The sequence below is a fragment of the Ostrinia furnacalis genome, unplaced genomic scaffold (genome assembly GCF_004193835.3).
Source record: "Ostrinia furnacalis isolate ACB-3 unplaced genomic scaffold, ASM419383v2 OfSCF0312, whole genome shotgun sequence".
Classification (NCBI taxonomy): domain Eukaryota; kingdom Metazoa; phylum Arthropoda; class Insecta; order Lepidoptera; family Crambidae; genus Ostrinia; species Ostrinia furnacalis.
In genome coordinates, this window is record NW_021130551.1 from 31911 (window position 1) to 52228 (window position 20318).

At 37.9% G+C, this 20318-nt stretch overlaps 1 protein-coding gene across 1 annotated transcript in view; it reads left to right on the forward strand.

The window, feature by feature from the left end:
* Positions 1-20318, forward strand: part of LOC114359029 (ionotropic receptor 75a) — a 52009-nt gene that overhangs the window by 8857 nt on the left and 22834 nt on the right. The window contains exons 5-9 of the mRNA XM_028313262.1: positions 11508-11680; positions 12241-12467; positions 12787-12886; positions 13351-13529; positions 13824-13931. Of these exons, the coding sequence (XP_028169063.1) occupies positions 11508-11680; positions 12241-12467; positions 12787-12886; positions 13351-13529; positions 13824-13931 (787 nt within the window). The remainder of the gene's footprint in view (positions 1-11507; positions 11681-12240; positions 12468-12786; positions 12887-13350; positions 13530-13823; positions 13932-20318) is intronic.

The following is a 20318-nucleotide window of genomic DNA, read 5'->3' on the forward strand; positions in this document are numbered from 1 at the left end:
ACTAATGGAGCCATTGAATCGGATATTTTAACCGGTTCCTCTGAGTGCCTGATCAGGATAAGAGAAAGAACATTTTGTTGCTAAAAAGGCCTTAAGCTGGTCACATTTCTTTACTTCTGATTAAGGGCACAGCCCTATTGGGTGTGAGCGACTATGGGCCGTTCTTACTGTAAATCTATAAAAATAAATCAGGACTGGAGTTAAATATTTCTTTAATTTTCGTCTGAAACATGAATTTTATCTATGATATCATAAGAAAAGTGAAATATGTATTTTAACGTTTTGTTGTTTTTGTAGACGTTAGACAAATTATCATAGTATCGCGTAGGCATGACTTTCATGTCCCTCGCCCTAAAACAAACAAACAGCAATGAAAAGCTCATCGAAATAAATATTAAACATAAGTTTCAAAACCACATTTTACAGACGATTTAGCAAACTGTTCACAATCAAATAGCCACTGAAATGATGCATTTAAATAACAAGTGCGCGGTTTTCGTGTTCTGAATTTATTAGATTTGCCATTTCAATAAGTGGGTGTTAGCAAAGCATATTCAAATAAAATATGTTTTATTAAGGTCATTTTCGATGATCTAAATGTATAAGATCGTTCCTATGCTGATTATTAAATTTAAACTTTTTGTAGAATAGGATATAGGCACATAATTGGCCTCATCCCCGTACCTATAACTTATTAAAGCCAAAAATATTTCCACACCAAGTATTGTTTTGTTGGCTATTTGTTTTATTGTCCTACCAGGAAGCTAAGATTGCAAGCTAAAGTCATTTTAGTTTTGGCGCGAATAGATCAATCATGACCTCCAGCGCAATACTCATAAATGGCGCCACTGCTGCACTGCTAGCAAATTAAAAAAAAGTTGGTATTTTTTATCTATACTTAGCTTGTGCGGTTTGCGCATTGCCAGTGTCAAAATATAAAACTAAAGTAGGATTGATCGGGTAAATAAATAAGCGTGTAAGATTTATTGATTAAGATGATTTTTTTTCTGGTTTGTCTATTAATATTTTTTTGTGAATTGATGTTATCCAAGAAAATATCTCTATCTTCGCGGCACACCACTTCAGAAAACTATACTTTACCACTTAATTCGCGCTCTATGGAATGACTGCATCGATACCTCAATGGTACCGTGTCACCCCAAATTAACTGTGTAGTTAACCAACTAACATTACCACATGAATTGGGTATGAGTACCTACACGTGCTAGGCAAATTCCGAGTCCATCCCTGAGGAGAAGCCCCAGGGTTGCCAATGCGACGTTGTCTTGGCCTAGTTGCAGATTTTAAATAAATCTAATCTCTATCTCTTTTACTATTATTGATTATTTTGTTAGAACGTGTCATTAACCTGGTAGACAAATATTACGTCATCATATTAATGAGATAGGTACTATATCTAATTAAATTAATACATAGGTTAACTTCACACGTACTTACATCATCATTATGATCTACAATCATGATAAACAACAAATAGAAAGCAAGGGCGTACGTTTATGCGCCGGTTTCTATTCGGTCCGGCACCGGGCCGGCGCGCGCCATGTCTGCACCCGGTGCGCAGCTGGCACCACCCCGGCGCCGGATCGGATAGAAATCGGCTCGTTGTCAGTCCGACTAGTATGAGAGTGAAAAGTGACTTTGCCTAGGCATTTTTTAAAGTTTAGTAGTTTACTATTTTTGAAAAGATCTTTCATGATAATCTCTCTATCTATACTCTTGTAAGACGATTTTAAACATCACGCTTTTAGTCGTATATCGTATGCCACAGCCCTGCGGGCTCTAAATAAGTAATCGATGCAATTTAGCTCACATTCTATTTTGAAGCGCGCAGCCACTGCATGTTGGATGAGAGGGGCCGCGACGGCTCTCCGTATGAAATGACAACTCGCTCGCTCGCTGTTTATGTATGTCGGTTAAATATCTAGTGGTTGCAGAATTGGACCCCTTCCCGGCATGAAGGTTCAATTCCCAGGTGGGGATTAAATCATGATTGGAATTAATTAAAGACGATAAGAAAGTTTGATTTGTTAAAGCAATTTGCTTTATTAATTTTAGGCCCCTTCAATAACTTTTTTTTTTCATTTGTTATCACATTTATAATTACGAGAGAATTCTGGCATTTTAGTTTTAATTTACGATAAGTTTGCAATGGCGAGTTAAATTTTCATCTCAAGTTAAATTTTGCAACGTTCCAAATTCAAATAATTTTAAAGGCCGAATAGAATGTGTTCCTTGGTTGTCTATGTTTCACGCCTACAAGCGAAATAAAAAAAACTATGGCTATTTTGATTTTAATAAACTGAAGGTCTGGCTGTGTAAGCTGCGTATGCCTTTGCCTTTTCCTGCAAAAAGAAAGAATCGAATAAAAAAAATACGAATTTTGAAGTTCCAAATTCAATCACATTTTGCCCTTCGTGTCAAGTAGGTGGTGTGAAAAACTATTTTCTCTTGTAAGTTCACAGATCTAAAAATAAAAATATTAGGGGGTAGGTTTGTCTCGCTGAATTTATCAGATTACCTTTTACTTTATAATAATTCATTGGTTCGGCTCACTCACTCCGCGGCCATCGGTATGCTCATTCGTTTCGATCCATTGGGTTATAAATTACCAACAAGATTATTATTTTTACCAAGACTGAAATATACTGATTTATTGTGACATTATCTTATTTCGTATAATGTGTCTATGTGCGATAGTGAAGTGAAATAGGATTTAATACTGTGTAAAGTTCAACTCAATTCCTGAAGCTGAGTCCATCAATTGGCAATGCAGACATGCGAGCCTACTCTTCGCGAAGGTGCTTCAAGGTAAGTGAAGCCTTTTCTTCATGTGTTTTGCATTCGCTATATTAGGTATATCAACTGTGGATGCATTTGACTTGTGTGTGACCTACCTACAATTTTATTGACGTAAAAATTTTATGAATGTGTTTTTCCCATTATCATCTTCTTTCAGCTTTCGTAACCCTCGTGTTCTTATTTGGTTTATATTTTACTTTTCTTATAAGATTAACTTGAAAAACATGGCCGTATTCATTCTATTGTAGTGTATCGTACTTAATTACTTAGGTGGAGGTAAGTAGGTGTAGGTAGGCATAATATTTCCACATTCTAGGAGATGTCATATTTTATGGTGATTAATAGGTACTTGTTAGTCTCCATGCATATTGCACATGTAGAGAGAAATATATCTTTTCATAGGTCATGCAGGAATAAAAAGCTTAACAGGTGCATCATATTGTATTGTAGGATACTTGTTCATATAGATACCATTACATGTAGGTACTCATTTATGTATCTTGCAATATGCATATTGATTGATGCTACGAGCTAACTTCCCCTGTTTTCCTTTTCACAACCATTTGTTTAGTGACAAGTTCTCAGTACTTCCCATATTCGTTGTATCGCGACATGTTTATAAAACGGATTTAACAAATCCTTGTTTCTAATTTCTCGCATTAACAATAGCGCGAACATCCGTACAAACGTACAGCGGCATTCTTTTGATGACGGGGGGTGCCGCAAGCTGGATTAAAACCGCCACTACGGAATACGCGTAATGGCGCAAGTACACTGCGGGAAATTTGCCGAGACGTAATAGTGTGAACACCATCTCGGTTACATTCTCCTTCCCCACCCGTGTGTCGTGCATACTTCGGTGTGCAATCTAGCGCTTCCTCTCGGTCAATTTTCTGCATAGTGTATTTGCTATTTTCACTCAAACACCAAATACCCGGTTCCCCGTAAAATTATTTTCAGTTAAACACCAAAATAGTTACTGATGCTATTCGGTTTCATTTCTATTGTCGTATAATTTCCATTATTTTGATTGGAATTAACAAAATATTGATGAAAATTTTCAGTCTTTTTGTTCATTAATTTACATATTTTTCTCGAATGTTGGAGTATTAAAACCCACCCCTGAGTTATAATATACATAGGTACTTACTGAAATTAACCATACCCACACACAAAGATTATTTTCCTAAGATACCTAGCTATTCATTGCTTTGGGTTGTAGTTACCTATGTATTTTCTTATCTGTACAAAACCATTCTAAATGAGGCTTTTCTGTTTTCCTCTGGATATGGCAGGGAGGCAGTGTAAACTCAACTCGTTACGAATTAATTCCCGCGATAAATGTAACACTGTAACAGTGAGCGTGTGTGTGACGCGCTATGTCTGCCTCCATTATGAATAAACGCTCGACATACTACACTAAGCGGTGAGCTCCTGAATTGGTAGGGAAAACGAATATTTAAAGGAAAAAATCTATTAATATAATTCCTGGAAGACCTCGGCACTGTATATGGCTAGGTATTCCATTTACTGAATAAATTACATGCTTTGCCGTACTAAGTAGGTACATACATGTTTCTTTGAAGACCAAAAATATTACCTAGAATTCTACTCTACAACACTTTCAAATAACTTAAATTCCATCATCAAAGCCCAAGCATACAATGCAGTGAAATACTTTTTTGAATGTCTCGCCTAAAAAAATCTACGTGTATCTTTTTTCGTCTAAGGTCTGCTTATGTTACAAGTACACAAAATCCAGTACACGCGCGAAGGGTCAGGTATTCACAAAAGCTAGCTCTTTAGCGCTGGACAATGGCCGCTTAGACCCGGCATTCCTGCAACTCTATGAGAAAATCTTGAAATATTTCAGCCAAAAGAGGGGATTTTCACGGGGAAAATAAAACTATTTTATGCGGTGATAAGGATCTTAAGGAGTATGCGAATGGAAGCGCTTTCTAGTTTCAACATTATTCATGTTTGGAGAACTAAAATCTAGAATGTTTACTGTCTCAAAGCCGTGTAAAAGCGTTGTTTGCAAAAAGTGGCAAAAAAGATTTCTTGTTTAATTAATTTCAAGCTGAGTGAATATTAAAAAACTAATTGCTTATGCATATTCGACTTACTTTGATAATTAAACAACTGGAACGTTGGGTTACTTTGTAAAAAATTATTAATTTTATATTACGCTTCAAATTATAATAATCATTCCTAAACATTAATTCCATCGCGAAACTCTCAGGAGAAATAAACTGCAGGTTAGCGTCGAGTTAATTCGCGATACTAATGCCATTACAGCTGATAGGGATTTGCAATATTAATAATTAAAGTGGAATAAAAGAGATTGAAATGAGCTACTTTTGAAATTATGTATATACGGAGCAGGTGAGCTTCACTTAGCCTAATTAAAGTACTTAGGTCCTTTGACGCAACTCTACAATTCAACAATGTTTTAAACATTTTAACGAATTGAATAAGACTCAAGGAAACTCCCTTTTATTTTACTGTTTGAGAATTTAGCTTGACATCAAAAATATTCTGAGCACAAAGTCGGTAGTTATTCTACCAAGGAATAAATAATAATAATAAATATCCTTGGACATTTTACACTGCGCTTCTAGTCCCAAACAACGGATAATAAACATACTTAAATGAGTATTTCTCAAAAAAAATGTACATTTTGAAAAAAAAAAGTGTGCTTTGAAACAGTTCAAAAGTTTTATATTTATAAATCATCACACAAAAAAAACACACACACAATTTTGAAGGATGAATATTAATCTTTAAGATAACGAAGAATTATAGCTATAATCCTACTTATTACCAAATATTTAGATATTTTAAAAATAGTCCTTTTTTACCTTTCATACAAAAACCTGTTTGCCACCCTAGCTTTTTCATGTGTTTTTGTTTCATAAAATGCGATACGTAACTAAATTATTGTAAATTTCTTTGTATTATCGTTCTACAGTAATCGCAGTTTCTGTATCAAATTGATTTTCTATGGGGTGTCATANTAATTTGTAACTGCGTGAATCATTTTTGATCCACATTATGTACATACCCTGACACACTGACTTGCAAACAATGTAAGAAAATTTGAACATTGAAAATTTCGCGCCTACCTCAACGCATACACCTTTCATCCCTTTAAAATGGCACGGAATAATTCTGTCTACATTTCCAAGTAACATCTGCCGATCTATGATTTTCTTAAAATAAATGGGTAAAATGTTTTGGCTAACATGGCATCCCTAAATTCACTCACACAATAGACAAACGCCAAAATTTTGCGTCACAGTTTTGTTGTAGCCCGAGTTCCGTCCGCCTTTTTTTATAGGTCCATGGTTTAACCTACATTTTTGCTCTACGCAGCTTTGACTATCCGTAAATTAATATAGTTTACCTTTTTGTCATTTTTAACTAACAGTACCAATAGATCAACATAGAAATCATTGGGGGAGGCCTATGTTCAGCAGTGGACATCCTATGACTGAAATGATGATGATGAATTAACAATACTAATGTAGCCTTACGAGTTTGTATCTCTATGAATTTAGTATACCTATTAATCCATGAGCTTTTGAGTTAAAAGCTTTAACCGACGTTATACGCGCGCGGCGCTTATTGCAAGCGGACACGTTACAACTCGCTCTGTATTTATTGAACTGTTAACGGTGTAAAATCATCACATTTGTGCGCAAACTATATACTGTTGTGTAGATACCGATCTGGGCTTTACGTTGGTGAAAACATTTTTGTGAAAAGTGTATCGGTTCCTAAGTTATAAGACGAAACATTTTAAATAATTTGTACCAACGAACCTGTTTCGATTACTCATCGCGCTCGCTGCGGTCTGTGTGTCGGCCGGCTGACGCTGAGTCATCTGCATCGGGTAGCCGCGCGGGCCTTATACGCGGGAGCGAATCGGACATTTTATACACAGTAGCAAAGGACATAAAAAAAAAAAAAATGAGTTCGAAGTTAAACTGCGCTGGATGTTTTAATGCAATAAAAAACAGGCAATATTTGAAATGCATCGTATGCAATGGCATTTATGACCTCACTTGTGCCAACGTTTCGGAGCAACGGTTCTACAGCTTCTTTTTTTTNTACGGCGCCTCTAATAAGGGAAGCAAGAGAGAGTGGAACTGTCCGGCATGTGTCAACAAACGCCCCAAGGGTGACAATACAGATACCCCAGTGCGTAAGGATAATATGCCTCATAACATCGCACTTGAAACTGTCTCATCACCTGAGGATGATGCTGGAGTATATGAAAATGTAACTTTGCGTCGCAAAACCAGTGCATCGAGTACTATAACAGATCCAAAAGACAGTGAATTTCTCAAGATGATTAAACTGGAGGTAAGGGCAGCCGTCCGCGCCGAATTGGCCCCAATTAGTGAGAAACTCAACGAATTGCAGAACTCAGTTCAATATGTGAGCAATCAATACGACGACATCGTAAAGACGACTAGCAAAATAATGAACGACTATAAAAACCTACAGTCAGAGTGCAGCACCCTGCGTGCAACTGTCGAGGACCTATCTGAGCGACTTAATAATATGGAGCAGCAGGCGAGAGAAGCAAACTTGGAGATTCATGGTGTGCCGTACCACCGATCTGAGAATGTATTGGCGATTGTGAATAAGATTGCGGAAGTGGTTTCTCACAAGCTAAATGACATTGATGTGTTGAAATGCACTCGTGTGGCCAGCATCAACAAAGACAACAAGCGCCCCCGCTCGATCATTGTCAAGCTGAAAGGCTCGCGCTCTCGCGATGAATTCTACTCGGCGGTCACACGGTACAACAGGTCCCATCCGAAGAACAGGCTGAGCTCGTCGCTGCTTGGCATTGCTGGTGACAGCTGTCCTGTCTACGTCTCCGAGCATCTCTCACCTGCCAACAAGGCCTTGCATGCCGCAACTAGAGCTAAGTGCAAGGAGTTATCGTATAAGTTTGTTTGGGTACGAAATGGCCGCATATTTGCTCGCAAGAATGAGACGTCGCCATTCATATTTGTGAAGAATCGGCAAGTGCTGGACACGTTGCACTGATGTTGGCATTTGTTGTCTCTAGTTGTAACATATTATGTTCTATAGCCTGTATTGTATTAACAATACAGGCTACGTATCCATTAGGATACGTTGTCAATATATTATCAAAATATAAGGGGTATGAAAAGTAAATGCACCGATATTTGTAACTCAATTGTGACTGGTAATTACGATGTTTTGTGTTTATGTGAGACTTGGCTTGATAATTCTGTGTCATCTTCTGAGTTTTTCGATCAGAGATATGTTGTTTATCGCAGAGACCGCCCTCTTGAGTTTTTGAATACTTATAGTAAGTCACATGGTGGTGGTGTACTTATCGCTGTTAAGAGGAATCTCACTAGCTTACATAAACCGGAGTGGCAAACATCCGTTGAGGACGCCTGGGTCAGCATTCGTCTTAAGGGTTTCACCCTTAATCTATGCGTTGTCTACCTGCCTTCATACTTATCGCTTGACCATTACTTAGAATTTATAAATAATTGTGAACGGTTACACCTGGCTTCTTCGGATCGTTGTATTATAATAGGGGATTTTAATTTACCTGATAATGATTGGACTATAGATCCGGATCAGTTGGTATCATCCAATCAAAAAGTGACGGTTGTTTGTGACTTGATGGCAACTTGTGATTTACGCCAACATAACAAGATCCTAAATAAAAATCGCAGAATCTTGGATCTTATACTCTGCAACTCGGAAATAGTCGCATCCGTAACTGAAGCACAGGCTCTTGGACGGTGTGATGAACATCATCCCCCTCTAGGTATAGCTATAAAATGTAATAAATTTTCAATTTTAAAAGAGGTCAACACTAGCAGGTATAGGTTTCGGAGCGCTAACTTTGAGGCTTGTAATGAAGAACTCTCGCGGATACCCTGGGAAAAGTTTAGTCATCTCAACTGTGATGACTTCCTGCAGTGCTTTTATAATCATCTATGGCAGACCATAGGTAAACATACACCCTTGTCAAAGACAAAAGGATCCTGGCCTAGTTGGTTTTCACGTTCGCTAATAAAAATGATCAGAGAAAAGGATAAGTATCATTATAAATATCGAAAGTACGGTAATCCCCGTGATTTTGATACATTCGCAGTGTTGAGAGCAAGAGTTAAAATTTCCTTTGATAAATGTTTTAAGTCTTATATTTCAGCTATTGAAGACAGCCTTAAAACGGACATAAAAAAATTTTGGCACTTCACAAAAACGAAAAAAGAAACGAATGCCCTCCCTAATGATATGTTTCTTGAAACGCACACCGCATCTAATGGCCTTGATATAGCCAATTTGTTTGCAAAGAACTTCGCATCAGTATATAATAAGGAGTCTAATACTACATACAGTCCAGACTTCCATGAATCTAATAGTTGCATTGCGCCTATAATTATAACAGATTCCGATATTGAACCAGTCCTCAAAGCTTTAGATGTTAACAAGGGCGCAGGCCCTGATGGCATCCCACCTGTAATAATAAAAGCATGTGCCAGTAGTTTGGTACGCCCACTCCAGATTATTTATAATAAAAATCTGAAATTGGGAATTTTCCCTGAACTCTGGAAATTAACCAAAATTGTACCTGTGTATAAATCCGGTAATAGGATGCATGTTAGGAATTACCATAAGTATTATCTCTTGTTTCGCCAAGATATTTGAAAGCATAGTGTATAAGCATATTTACTCTCATTTGAAGCCCATGATAAGTCACAGGCAGCATGGATTTGTTCCTGGTAGATCTACTGCTTCCAATCTTCTCACATTTGTTCATTTCCTTAACTCTAGCTTTGATAGGCGTACTCAAGTTGATGCATTGTATACCGACTTCTCTAAGGCCTTTGATAAGGTCGACCATGTAATACTAAGTCGTAAGGCTCATCATCTCGGTATACATGGCTCACTCCTGCGATGGCTTGAGTCGTACCTCGATAATCGTACCCAGTTAGTCACAGTCTATGGCTATGATTCCGTACCATTCACGGCCTATTCTGGTATACCACAAGGTTCCAATTTGGGACCTCTGTTATTTGTATTGTTTGTCAATGATCTTCTTAATTTAATGACTTGTGATTGCCTAGCGTACGCGGATGACATAAAGATATATAAAGAGATACGCACTCAGGGGGATTGCGAGGTGTTGCAGCGCAATATTGATATGGTACATGAATGGTGTGTTAAAAATAATATGTCTTTGAATATTGGGAAGTGTAATGTCATCACATTCACTAAAAAACGATTGGCAATGACACGTGACTATAACATTAATGCTGTTGTACTCAAACGCCTTAACGTAGTTAAGGACCTTGGTGTACTACTTGACTCGAAACTTTCATACACTTATCACTACGACTATATCGTTTCAAAGGCTAATAGAGTTTTAGGTTTTGTTCTTAGAACTACGAAACCTTTCAGAAAAGCCGATAGTGTTGTATTGCTGTTTGTAACATTGGTTCGAAGCATATTAGAATATTGTTCAATCATTTGGTCACCCTTCTATCTCTGCCACATCTCTCGTATCGAATCCGTACAGAGGCGTTTCCTCCGTGTTCTGAGCGCCAGGTGCGGTATGAGACGCAGATTACCATCTTATGAATTGAGACTATCACATTTTTCAATTATGTCTCTCGCTCAACGACGCAGGATGGCGGAATTCTCAATATTGTTTAAAATAATAAATGCCAAATGGGATTCAAGTGAGTTGCTAAGCCATTTCTCATTTAAGACCACTGGTAGTGCAAGAACTCAAAATCTTTTTTCCATACCAGTTGCTCATAATAATGTCACATTCAATGACCCTATCTACCGAATGTGCAGATCGTACAATAATGTAAGTAAAGATCTGGACCTCTTCGGTCCAACTAATACATTTATTCGGACTTGTAGGGATAGGGTAAATGAATTGTTATAATAAGATTGAGTGAAACTGTCTTTTGTTTATAAGCCCGTTTTTTTGTTATTTCTTTGTTATTTAAATGCTGTGCCTGGCTCTAATCGGAGTTCAGACTTAATATTGTGCTATGTTGTTGTGTTAATTGTATTGTTATTGTTTGTTCTCTGTAGCTGTGCCTTATATAAATAAATAAATAAATAAATAAGGTTACAAGTAGTGGTAGTACTGGTAGGTACCTACATAATACATAGTTTATTTTATGTGGTTGATTCGTTCTTTGACTGACCAAAGTCCACTAGTCCGGTTGTTATTACAAGCGGCCCGATTTCTTTTTTGATACGTCAATAATTTTCTATTACATTGATTACAATGTAATTATTATTGTGTTATATTTATAAAGGCATAGTTATTATCGCTTTAACGCATAATAAGATACTTTGCTTGTCTAAAAAAAAAACGCGCGCGGCGCTTATTGCAAGCGGACACGTTACAATTCGCTCTGTATTTATTGAACTGTTAACAGTGTAAAATCATCACATTTGTGCGCAAACTATATACTGTTGTGTAGATACCGATCTGGGCTTTACGTTGGTGAAAACAGTTTTGTGAAAAGTGTATCGGTTCCTAAGTTATAAGACGAAACATTTTAAATAATTTGTACCAACGAACCTGTTTCGATTACTCATCGCGCTCGCTGCGGTCTNACTTAGTTAATTACGTCATAATAAACTATTTACTCCAGCCAGCTCCACCAAGACTCCATCACAAAGATGTCGTACAGCGTTGTCAGGATTTGTTTCGAGATGCTGAACGCTTCTGAGGAGCTGACCTTCACCCACACCTGGGGGTATAGAGACAAGAACGGCAACTGGCAGGGCATCGTCGACGACCTCATCAAGAAGAAAGCTGATCTTGGTAAGGAATTATACACCCAGCTTGATGAAAGAGCTTAAAGGTAAGTAAATCTACACATTCTTGCTTAATGCTACTGACCAAAGTGTAGAAAGGCTATACGATATGAAAAATCAAAATCTTTACAAAGAGTAAGTTAATTTGATCTGTGGTGCGGACAGGCAACATAATGTGTAAGAATTTGATGGATTATTTTGCTTTATTGATTGCTTAAAACTAACATACCCTGTATATTTCACAACCATTGCGCTTGCTAAGCTTTGCACATAATTACTTTAATTACTTATTTGATACTGAGTCAATTCTAACTACTTCAGTTAGTTCTGCATACTTTAATGGTTTTTCTTCCCCTTCTCTGCAATCCTTTAGTCATTTGTATGTGTCAACGCGAAATTGTGAACTCCGACAGTTTATAATATAACGCGTGAGATTGTAAACTAAAAGTGGGTTAGGTTAGGTTAGATTGTATTCTAACTACGTCTGATTATAATCTGACGGAATTCACAATATTACGGTGACATATTATGTAAATCAGTCGTTTACGTATAAATCGCTTTATGCAGGTACCCTCACAATCTTCACCCAAGAGCGCATGGAAGTTGTGGACTACATCGCTATGGTAGGCTCCACGGCGGTGCGCTTCGTGTTCCGAGAGCCTCCTCTCTCTTACATATCTAATATCTTCACTCTACCCTTCACGGCTGCGGTCTGGTGGGCCATTGTGGTGTGTGTACTGGGATGTTCCGTGTTTCTCTACATCACATCTAAATGGGAAGCTTCCATGAGTATGGTAAGGACTACTGTACTCGTATTGAATGCGTTAAACTCGGGCATTTTCAGACTACCCTTCATGATTGCAATTTGGTAGGCCATTGTGGTATGTGTACTGGGATGCTCCGTGTTCCTTTACATAACTTCGAAATGCGAGGCTTCTATGAGCATGGTAGGAACTTGAATTATCTTGTAGGCTAGTTTACTCGTGATTTAAAAAGATTCGTCTCCCCTAAGCGTATTGCATTAGCAATTATTTTAAAATATCTTTGTTTGGATACTTTGCTTGTCATGGTGTAGAGGTGTACACTGTACTAAAACTTAAACATTATGTTTAGCATCAATTCCAACTGGATGGCTCGTGGGCTGACGTGATCATCTTGATCATCGGAGCCGTCTTGCAACAAGGATGTACTCTCGAACCAAGATATGCCGCAGGTCAGTACAAGATGGAACACAACTAAATACTGGCATTTCATGGTTTTTATGCTGAACAAGGCAGGTATTTGACCGCAATCGCACCTGATGTTAAGTGTGTAGTTGATAGGAAAGATTTTGTAACAGAAAATGTTTCATTTCATATTCGAAAGAAGGAAAGCCATAATATTTTAATACGATAGGGCATTACAAGTAAAGACATGTCAGTATGTAGCACAAGTAAAACACCCCAGCAGAGTAGAAACACCCGTCTGCAAATTAAAGGTAGTAAAAGAGCCACCTTAAAGTTCAGCCATCCAAATGATACCACAATTTTTTTGCAAACGCGATGTGCATAGGAACTCCTCCTTTAGCATTATGCTCATTCCCCTTTCGTATCAGACTTTTATTTACAGAACTTAGGTTAGGTAATAACGACTTTCACATTGTCAAAAGACAAATCCAGATCACGTTCTTAATAACAGGTAGAGGAGTAACCCTGCTGCTATTCTTGGCTCTGACTATTCTGTACGCGGCGTATTCGGCCAACATTGTCGTGCTCCTCAGAGCTCCTAGCTCCTCAGTGAGATCGTTGCCGGACCTTCTGAACTCCCCTCTTAAGCTGGGAGCCAGCGACTTTGAGTATAACAGGTATTTCTTCAAGGTGAGTCGTCATTTATTTCTATAAACACAAACACAAAAAGTCCCGTTAAACACTGCCTAGTTATACTTTTGTTACGAATGGGTTTACCACAGTAATCCAGCAGTGACGGGCTTCGAACTCCCGACCCGAATCAACAGTCCGATGCCGACACCATTGGACTATTATCGCCTCATTATCACTTCTTGTGAACAAAGACTGGGTTCCTGCAACTGGCTATGACCTATTTTTACCTGAATTCATAAAATGGCAACCTTTTGACGGTCGTCATTGTAGCGACGTCTATTTTGATTGCAGAAACTGAAAGATCCTATCCGTAAAGCGATTTACGATAAGAAAATAGCTCCAAAAGGGAAGAAACCTAACTACTACTCAATGGAAGAAGGAGTAGAGAAGATCAGGCGGGTAAGTGGATACTCCTAGTGTTTAGGTAGATGCCTATACTTACCTTTTATTGCACTTAAGATACAATGTTGGACTATGTGATACTTAGATGATCTAGAGGCGTGGCATTACCATTACTGACTACACTTATGATATACTCATGCCCGTTTTCACCATCAATCCCTAATTTTTAAGTTACCCCTATGACCACAAAATTCCTGTTAATTGTTACCATAGGGGTCACTTAAAAATTAGGTATTGATGGTGAAAACGGACATTAGTCCCCTAACGCCCGTATTCACAAACATTACTATGAGCTCTCACAGTGCGCGTGGACGCACAGGGTCACAAACGAACCAATCACAGAGCTCTTTTCAACAAACGTTCAATTTGCTGCTTCACTTAGGTAAGCAAACATCGTTTGTGAATACGGTGTTAGGCCACAGGTTAGGCTTGATTAGTAAGTACCTTAATACCCGTTTTCACCATCAATTCCTAATTTTTAAGTGACCCCTATAAATAGTAACACACAACAGGAATTTTATTTTTATATGGTGGTGGATATGATGAATGAATGAATATGGATGGTGAAAACGGGCATCAGTCTAGGGCATGAATATCGGAATCTCGGAATCTCGTAATATCGGAATCTCGGACTGCGAGATCCGATATTTCAATTCCGATATTGAGCGACCCAATATCGTAATATCGGAATCAGATAAAAGTTTCAATTGAGATTTTAAACAAAGCGTTTAAGCTCGCCACAACCTGCCACAAAGCCCAAATTACATGATTGGCAAAGACCAACGATTTTCTCATGTATCTCACCATCACTTTTTGTTCCACTGCAAATATTTTAATATCTTTACTATTTATGTTTAATTTAACTTGTTATAAATCAATTTTAGCATTTGCCATAGGTACTTGGTCAACAAAGAACGACATCTCAACTCCCATTCAAACATTAATTTTACTGGACTATGGACCGTCAGTTCTGCGTACTATGTGCCCTGCCCATTGCCACTTCAGCTTGCTAATCCGTCGGGCTATGTCAGTGACCTTAGTTAGTTTACGGAGCTCCTCGTTTCTGATTAATCTCGTAAAGAAACACCTTTTTTTTTTTTTCGTCGGGAAATGCTTTGCGCATACCCACTGGTCTATGGGGACGGCCAGTGGGTTATGTGGGACTCTCCCCGCCTACCCACTAAAGGCGGGGCCTACCCACTAAAACCCGACGGTTTCCACCAGAGCCCAAAGAAACGGAGCCGCGAGTTATTGTCCTGGTTGGACATTCGTCCGCAGCTCCGCCTCAGGCTAGAGGCTCGCTCACAAGCAAGCCTCACTGGCTTCGAGGGAACCCCCAATTCCCTCCTCCAGTTGTTTTTTATAGAGGCTTTCTCCTCGCGGCCCTGGTAAAACAGGACCCCCGGCCTGCCGTAGCGGGTTACGGTCTGCTCTATGCCGCTGCTCGGTCAGCTCTGCTGATCAGAGAAGTACCGAGAGCGGCCCTCCAAAGAATGGGCCCGGGCAAACGCCCCGCCAGCCCCCACCTGTGGGGGTTTTTAAAGATGTCCCCTGCATCGTGGCCCGGGCAAATGCCTCGACGGCCCCCGGCCCACTCAATAAAAAATATAGAGCGTTAATAACAAAAGGATTGGATACTATCTGCTTTACAGAAGTGCCACCAGCAAAAAATAATCAAATCATTTAGATTACGTTTTTATGTGATTACTTCTTTTGTTTTTTTAGGAATGCCGCCAAAAACCAATGCCGAAAGGCAAAAAGCTTACAGAGAACGACTCAAAATGGATAAACATGATGGAACAAAAATAATTTTATTAAAATAGTATGAATGATTACTCCCTTATTTTATTTCTAACCCCTTAATATTACCCCGTATTTGGGTGCATACTTACAAATATTTCGAATTGAATAAATGATGAGCATTCACAATATTTCGCCAATGTATAACAAGCCTTATGGCCTTACTATTTCGTTACTACCGTTTCGTTACGTACATTTTTTTTGAGAAAAACTCAAATACTCTTTTTTTAAATACATACTTATTATACATAGAAAACACCCAGCCCAATACAAACAAATATGTTCATGCACACAAATGTTTGTACTGTGCGGAAATCGAACCCGCTACCTCCGGAATAGTAGTCCGTTTCGAACCACTACACCAAACGGCCGACTGATATTAAAGATTTATGGCGTCACTTATCTACTATTGATTTTTAAGCAACTAAAACATATTTTCATCGAACTAACTGCTTCAAGGCTAAAATATTATTGGTTAAAAAATTATTGTTCATTGGTTAACTAGCTAATTTCCGTCGATGCCTCGTAATTGGTTTGCGTCTGGATGAGCCGCGGATGTGTCTGCATAACCTTCATTTGATACTAGCGGTAGCGACCCGCCCCGGCTTCATACGGGTAGAGAATATACGCATACACTCATCCAAAAATTTAAAAAAATATAATATGCCTGCCTATGTAAAAAAAATGATTCTAACGGTGAAATATTTTTTCAAATCGATCAATATAAACATACAAAAATACAAATCCTCTATATAAATATTAGTTAGCGGTCTGAATCCAGGCTGTGTCGGCTTATCACCGTCACGCGTCACGCCGCGACGCGTGACAGACAGACAAACACCGACTAATCCACTAGTTCGTACATTTGGACGCTTTTGTTTTAAACTCAAAACTACGGATTACGTTCTGGCTTTAAAATAATTGTTCAAATAATTAAATGTGCTACACCAAGAGGCTGGTGGTGTGCCCGTAGTTGTAGAGTCCTGTTTCAATGAGTATGAGTAGCTATAATGTCTTGATCATAATTTGAGTTCTTTTTATTAGCCAAATTAAGTCCACTGCTGGACAAAGGCCTCCCACAAGGCTTTCCATAATGAACGGTCCTACGCTGCCCGGATCCATCCGCATAATTTTTCATAATTTTAGTATTAATCTGCTTCCTTTAACTTGTCGTTAATTGTTGCTTTGAAGTAATATTTTAGTTATATTCGCATTATTTATGTCACGTATAAAACTAGGAACGTAAATACACTTCAATAATCGTGATTATCGGTTTATTATACAGCCTACATACAACCCTGTGACCACAACCACATCGCACCAAGTGTTGCTTTAGTACACTGTCGATTATTATTATTATCAAATCAAATCAAATCAAATCATTTATTTGTAAAACATAGGTAAATGTATAAATCAGGTGGTACATAATAATGGGTAGAGCTCTATGTTTGGCCTATGAGTGGCATACAAATTATAAGTCCCATATAAAGATACAAAAAAAATTAATAGTTACATAACATAATAATTCAATGTCAATTTTTAGAATTTAAATTTAATGCTTACAAAACTATCATGTCAAAATTATATTACAAATTAGTATCAGTCAAATATTCAGTTAATGTATAATATGATTTTCTTAATACTTTTAATTTGTTACAAAAAGTGTTATAAGATTATCTCAATTTATTAGTAGGTACGACCATGAAGTAGGTCCTAATAGGAAACTAAAATTTTTACGACGCTTATATTCTCTGAGCCGTTATGTTGCATGTAGTGAAAAGGTTCGGGATCAGGTTAACATTAATGTCAAAAACAGCCAAGACCAAAAATTATGACAGTTTTTTATTGGTCGGTATAGCGTATTTTGCGCTGTTACGTTTTATTGCTTATCTAAATATATAAAAGGAGAAACTGACTGACTGACTGACAGATCAACGCACAGCCTAAACGGCTTAACGTAGGCACTTGAAATTTGGAAGGGACGTAGCTTAGGTACCGTAGAGGTGCACTAAGAAAGGAATTCCCGAAATTCCCACGGGAACGGGAATTAGCGGGAAAAACGGGATTCACGCGTACGAAGTCGCGGGCGGCCGCTAGTTATCGATATGATTGGTTACAACACTAATGTTAATGTACCTAATGCACACTGCGTGACGAGCTGCGACAACCCTGAGGTTGCAACTAATAGATACAACCCTATCACATAATGGATAATAGTTTATTTTAAACAAACCGATATTTAGAATTAGTAAAACCGCAACGTGGTTTAGATATTTAGGCGAGCATAGTATTTAGTATTCGTGGCAGTGTTACCTATGTAGTTTTTATATCACAGGCTCTGGAAAAAATATACAAATACCAGTACTTACCTGTTGATCAGTCGTGTGAAAATACCAAGAGATTTTTTTTATAATTTTAATTCGTAATTTTCCATTAGCATGTAATTGTACATACATACCTATCGTCGGTTGGTACCTAAGTGTATCTACTTGGCAGCAAATGGTTAGTGGTCGTAGACGACCATAGCAAAACTGCAACCATTCGATACTTATGCTGTTATGGATTTCATGCAGGATCAGTCTATCATGTTGAATGTTGGCAAAACATTGCACGATACCTACCCTTACGATCAGAGGCAGAAAAATCTGCGGTCTGACGGGAACCGGACTGCAACCGATCTTTCGGCTTTTGTCTTTTTCCATTCAGCCCGCAGACAACGGCCGGAGCTATTTGCACATTTGTCAGCCGCCATGTATCAGTTGCCGTGACGCGATCAATCCCGGGCCCGCGGGACCTATTTCCCGCGTGACGTGCGCCGCTCTTTTTGAGCCGCGCTAACAACGTAATGGGTTTTGGTAAAAGCCGCCGCAGACAAGTCGCTCGCATATTACTTGTTAATTGTTAATTGGCACTAATGAAACACTCTAAAATAAACATTTTAATAGACTTTCTTCGCCCCTTTTCTAAACATGAGGAAAACACGAATCGATTTAAGTTCTCTAAATATCATAACTCGTAAAAATCACATTTAGGTATATGCTTGATCTATATGCTGTGAAATAAATTAGGGAACATCTAATCGTGAGAGCCAATTGAGCATTTAGTTCTAACTATAAAACATTTGCAATCCTCGTTTAAATGGCGTCTAACCTTTGCCTGCGCGAGGCCGTCCGGCACCTTCGGCAAATATTTAAAAATGGCCGCCCTCACCAGCGCGGCTGCAATTTCGTTACTCTTTTTGCCGTAAGAATTGAGATTTCCTGACCAAATGGTTTTTAGTTGTTAAATGTGTGAGACCTGGATTCAGTTTGGTTTGTATGCAACAAAGTAAACTAAAAATAGTTTTTTATGTTAGTCCAATGTTTCAGTCGAGTTTGTAAATAGCTCCTAATGGTAAGAGACAGACATTGAATGATTCTCTGCGTGGTTTACTTTTAAACTGGTGACTTTCATAAAACTTTTGATCGGATGGACTCAGTCCTGGGAGTCGTTGCTAACTGAGGTTACAGATTCGAGTTCTATAAAGTAAAAGTAATCTCTAGGCTAGATCAGCTGGTACTTTATCGTTTTTAAAATTAAATAAATCTCCTCATATCATAGTCAATCAAATTTAAATTAATCTAAATAGAAAAATGAATGTAATGGAATAGATATTATGGAATCTCGTTTCTTGTTGTAAAATAAGTAGTAAAACTCATTAAAAAAAACTAATAAAACTCATTTATTTTTGTAAATAGGCTTTTAAAAAGCACTTTTACACGTCCCAATAGGTATTAACCCTACCACTGCTTCGGGACAATAAATGGGCCAGTAGTTTTCAATTTGTCAGCATTTTGTGGGTCCTAATTATAGCGTAATAACGCCTCGAAGAAAACTTATTAAAAAGAAAGTGCTATTCCTTCGACTCGACTTGTCAAACATTAACAGCATTATTAAACTCGAGGCGGCTAATTAAGATGGTTATTCTCGTAAAAATCTTTAAAACGTAATCAAGGAACGCCCGTGGAGTAAAAACATGCGTTTTAATTAGACTTTTACGAGGCGGGTAAATAATGGGCTTTGATGATCACCTCCAATTATGTTTACACTTGCTTTGATCAATGCTTGCTAATGTGTTTTCACTTTTTCACCTTCTCCATCAAACTTTGCAGAGCTTATACTATGGGTACTAGATAAACAGACTTGAATACTGTAGTTACCTGTGTTGTAAACCTCAATGTCTCCGGATATAATCTCGTGCTCATCACTCAAACATTTTTCACGAGCGAGATCTTTCGAGAGATTTTTGTGTAAAGGAATTCAACAATTGAAAATTTTTCCTCCATCTCCATAAACTTTCACGTTTACTAGTTCTTACTTCTTACTGACGTGTTGTTGATTTTCAGTAAAATAACACTTGCTTATTTATGAAATACGTACGTATAATCGCACAAAACGCGTTTTTTGATTTTGATTTTGATTTTGATTTTGGAATTTTCTGAAAACTGTATTAAAATATTACATACTACAATAGCGTTGGAATAGGCTTTATTTACATTTATTGAGCACTTTTATAAAATTAATCATTAACGGGTATTGTTATTG